The sequence below is a fragment of the Laccaria bicolor genome, genomic scaffold (assembly GCF_000143565.1).
Source record: "Laccaria bicolor S238N-H82 LACBIscaffold_158 genomic scaffold, whole genome shotgun sequence".
NCBI lineage: Eukaryota > Fungi > Basidiomycota > Agaricomycetes > Agaricales > Hydnangiaceae > Laccaria > Laccaria bicolor.
Genome location: NW_001890017.1, coordinates 17633 through 21899, shown reverse-complemented (window position 1 = coordinate 21899; position 4267 = coordinate 17633). Strand labels below are relative to the sequence as shown.

The 4267-nt window shown below is 43.9% G+C and overlaps 1 protein-coding gene across 1 annotated transcript; it reads left to right on the top strand.

The window, feature by feature from the left end:
- Positions 1-2380: 2380 nt before the first annotated feature.
- LACBIDRAFT_335828 (uncharacterized protein) lies at positions 2381-3853 on the top strand (the record flags this gene model as incomplete). The annotated part of the gene is made up of 6 exons (XM_001890731.1): positions 2381-2646; positions 2799-2864; positions 3015-3255; positions 3394-3504; positions 3695-3734; positions 3795-3853. 6 exons carry the CDS (start codon positions 2381-2383, stop codon positions 3851-3853), a joined length of 783 nt encoding a protein of 260 aa, XP_001890766.1.
- Positions 3854-4267: the final 414 nt, after the last annotated feature.

The following is a 4267-nucleotide window of genomic DNA, read 5'->3' as shown; positions in this document are numbered from 1 at the left end:
AGCTTTCTGATCAGTTGGAATTATGTTCTAAAGTGCTTCCATTGTGGAGATATGAGGTAAAATGTTTTCAAAAGTGCCATGTTTTTTTTTGTTTTTTGCATTTTTCTACATGAAAAGAACACTAAACAACATAATTTCAACAGATTTAGAAAGCTAAGAGAAGGGGCTACAACTATTGTATCGTGGGAAATTTCACCCAAAAAGGAAGGTACATGCCCTAAAAGGGTAATTGACACTGACAGACTACAAAAGATTGCTCATATACTACAAAAGTCAGTTATAGCCTACAAAGTTTACTTATAGACAACAAAAAAGACTACAAAAGTCAGACATAGACCACAAAGGTCAGACAAAGACTACAAAAATTAGTAGTGTCTGCTTTTCTCATTACAAAAGTAATAGTGTCCGCTTTTTGAGATTACAATGGTTTGTAGTGTCTGTTTTTTCAGACTACAAAAGTTAGTAGTGTCTGTTTTTTTCAGACTACAATGGTTTGTAGTGTCCGCTTTTTTCATTACAAAAGTTAATAGTGTCCGCTTTTTGAGACTACAAAAGTTAGTAGTGTCTGTTTTTTCAGACTACAATGGTTTGTAGTGTCCGCTTTTTTCATTACAAAAGGTAATAGTGTCCGCTTTTTTCATTACAAATGTTAATTGTGTCTGCTTTTTGAGACTACAATAGTTTATAGTGTCCGCTTTTTTCATTACAAATGTTAATAGTGTCCGCTTTTCTGACATATAGTTTGTAGTGTGGTTGACTATGTATGTATAGGTCATTGGGGATATGGTTGAAGGATTGGGATGAGTTGACATTCTGCCACTCATGAATAGTTGCTTTTGATGTCAGGTCCATGGCTGTTTTTCATACTTGCAATATGTCCTGTCTTTTCACATGAGAAGCCACTATCCTATCTTTGATGTTGGTCAACCTTCCACTGAGATCAGTATCTGCTGTCCTATGTCTGACCACAGTCAATCTTCACATGATTTTTTGGAGGGATAAATTCTCTGTCCTACCAGAGCAACTTGTCATGTCTTTCAATACCAGGACCAGTTGTCATTGTCCAAGCCTTCACCACTGGGGTCAGCCTTGAGTAGATTGATTTAAAGGTATCAAAAGTGAAGTATATAGGTGGTTTGGTCCTCTCTGCTTCTCAATGTCTATCCAGGATTCATGTGAAACACACCCTTTGATTAGATAGGATAGTGACTTCTCATGTGAAAAGACAGGACATATTGCATACAACTTTTGTTTTTTTCCCATTTTTGGAAATTGGTCATGTGACCACCCTCCCAATGCGGACCATAATAGCTATTTTATTGCTATCATGGAATATAATGAAAAATCATAATGATAGCCCTGGGGGTAGATATGAAATTGGAATGAAATATTGAGAGATACTCAATGAAAAATCCCAATGAAAGCTGTGGAATATTCAATGAAAGTGCACAAGAAGCAATGGATACATATAACCTAGCCAATGAAATATTTATTGAAATGCACAATGAAAGCACACAGCATTAATTAATGAAAGGGGAATGAAAATCGTTGAAATTCCTAATGAAAGAGGCAATGAATACACCTGACCTAGGGAATGAAATATTTATTGAAATCACACAACATTAATTATGAAAAGTACAATGAAAGCATCCAATATTCCTAATGAAATATTCAATGAAAGCGCACACCATTAATTAATGAAAGGNGAATGAAAATCGTTGAAATTCCTAATGAAAGAGGCAATGAATACACCTGACCTAGGGAATGAAATATTTATTGAAAGCATCCAATATTCCTAAATGAATATTCAATGAAAGCACACACCATTAAATATGATAGAGGCAATGAATACACCTGACATAGTCAATGAAATATTTATTGAAATACACTGGATTGATTATGAAAAAGCAATGAAAGCGCCGAAATTTCTAATGAAATATCAATGAAAGTGCACACCATTAATTATGAAAAAGGCAATGAATACACCTGACCCAGTGAATGAATACCTATTGAAAGCACACAGGTTTAATTATGAAAAGTACAATGAAAGAACTGAACAGCTTCAATGAAATATTCATAGAAAGCACATGATAATAATTATGAAAGCTTTTATGAAAGGTCCTAAGAAATGTTATGAAAGGATCCTGTGGTCTTTGCCTACATTTATAGCCTTTATGAGAAAGAAAGACACAGGACACACCTATGAAAGGCCTTTCATAAAACTTGTGGACTTATACACACAGCTCTACAGGCAAGTGCCTTGGTTTTATCATAAAGGTGGTAGCCACTTGTGCTGTCTTATGACTGCGCGCATACCATTTCTCAAAGTTTCCCTCCCCCACACCTGCGTTTCCTCATCTCGGAAAAGTCGAGTTAGATGATGACGAGGCGTCCGATATCCTTTGTCTGGTCTTTCCGCGCTACTTGCGCCAGAAGCAGGGCTGCGCGCTTCTCGTTGGGCCATTTGCCACGTTACACGTACTTAACGCTGACACCTGAGTTGATCGATGTGTCGCTTTCTTCCTATAGTAAGAGGCTCTCACCTATCGACCCAACGCCCATCAATGTCGCCATCGCTGGAAGGCGAAAGGTCGACGGCGGATTTGAGGAGATGGCGAAGGTCATGATGCGACCTTGCGGTCTTTGGTGAAGAAGTTGGTGCTGGAGAAGAGACGGCTGGAGGAGAGCGGGAGCCATTGACGCTTGAGCCTCGCATTAGGTGGTGCGTTTGATTCCCATACAACGCAAGTAACAAACTTCCTCTACAGAATCACTTTTTTTACTGTATGTTGAAAAAGGTTTTGCTACAGGGATACTCTTTTTGGAGCTGGACTACGTACACCGTGCGACATCCAAGAGCTGGAGTGAGGGGGAGCTGCAAGAGTTACAGATGCCTGCAAACGTCACGTGCAAAGTTAGGCCAAATCGACTGGCCTTGAGGTCCTTTGTCTTGTGTCCTACTCCCAATACTTCTGTCAAGCCATGAATTCACCTCATTGACAACAATCCTTTAGATTCCATAAACCTCTTGACGGTGGCGTGTGGAAGACTCAGGAAGTCGTAACACGGTACAACATTCCCGAACCTGAGGTGGCAGAACCAGCCACTGTCTATAATACAGTGATCTACTCTCCTCTCAGGGCATCTGTAGAGGTCTTATCAGTGCCCCCCCTATTCCTGCAGGAATCCGGTCATTCCGGTGGAATTCCGGTGGAATGGAATTTAGCAGAAGGCCCTGCTAAATTGTTTATTCCGGTGTGTTCCATTCCAGTGGAATTCCGGTGGATTCCGGAATGTACACCGGAATGTTCCCCGGAATGGGCAGGAATAGCATTCCCCGGAATGGGCAGGAATTGCAATCTAGTTATTTTATTGTTTTGTTATGTATTATAGTTTGTTTATTTCCGATGGATAACAAATAATATCTGTTTGGCCATCATGCTCACCAAACACGACCACCCTCTTCCTCCCACCACCACCATGCTCGTCACCGCCGCCAAACAAGTCCGTCACCACCACCGCTCACCGTGACCACCACGATCCCTGTCGCTCGACGCCATCCGCATCCGTCGCCCACGCCCACCACAATCCACCACGTCCACATCACCAAGCGCCACGTCACCAACTGCACACGATGAACGCGACATGAGGGGGGGGGGAGGGAGTTCCCATTGCCACGCAACGTGGCAACTAGATGACGAACGACGTTGTTCGTTCGTCGTCGTCGCTTTCTAGTAAGTCAATTCCCCCCATCCCATCCCATTTTGAATGACACACACCACCATTCCCCCCAGATGACAACCCTAGCACCCGAAGACGAACACGAGCACCCACGAGGCTTCACCGCCCATAAATTACTACACGACGCCCACAAATGAGAACCCCACGCCCACAAACAACACCCATCGCTCACCCAGTGCCAAATGCCCACGAAACGGCGCCGACCGCCCACCGCTCACGACGACAACGCCCACAGCCCACCCAACAACCACCGTAAATGAATGCCCACCGCCCATAACGCCCACCGCCCATCGCAAATGCCCATCGCCCATCGCAAATGCCCATCGCAAACGCCCACCGCCCATCGCAAACGCCCACCGCCCATCGCAGACGCCCACCGCCCATCAACAACGCCCACCGCCGCCCATCGCAAACGCCCATCGCAGACGCCCACCACCCATCAACAACGCCCACCGCCGCCCATCGCAAACGCCCACCGCCGCCCATCGCAGACGCCCACCGCCCATCGCAAACGCCCATCGCAGAC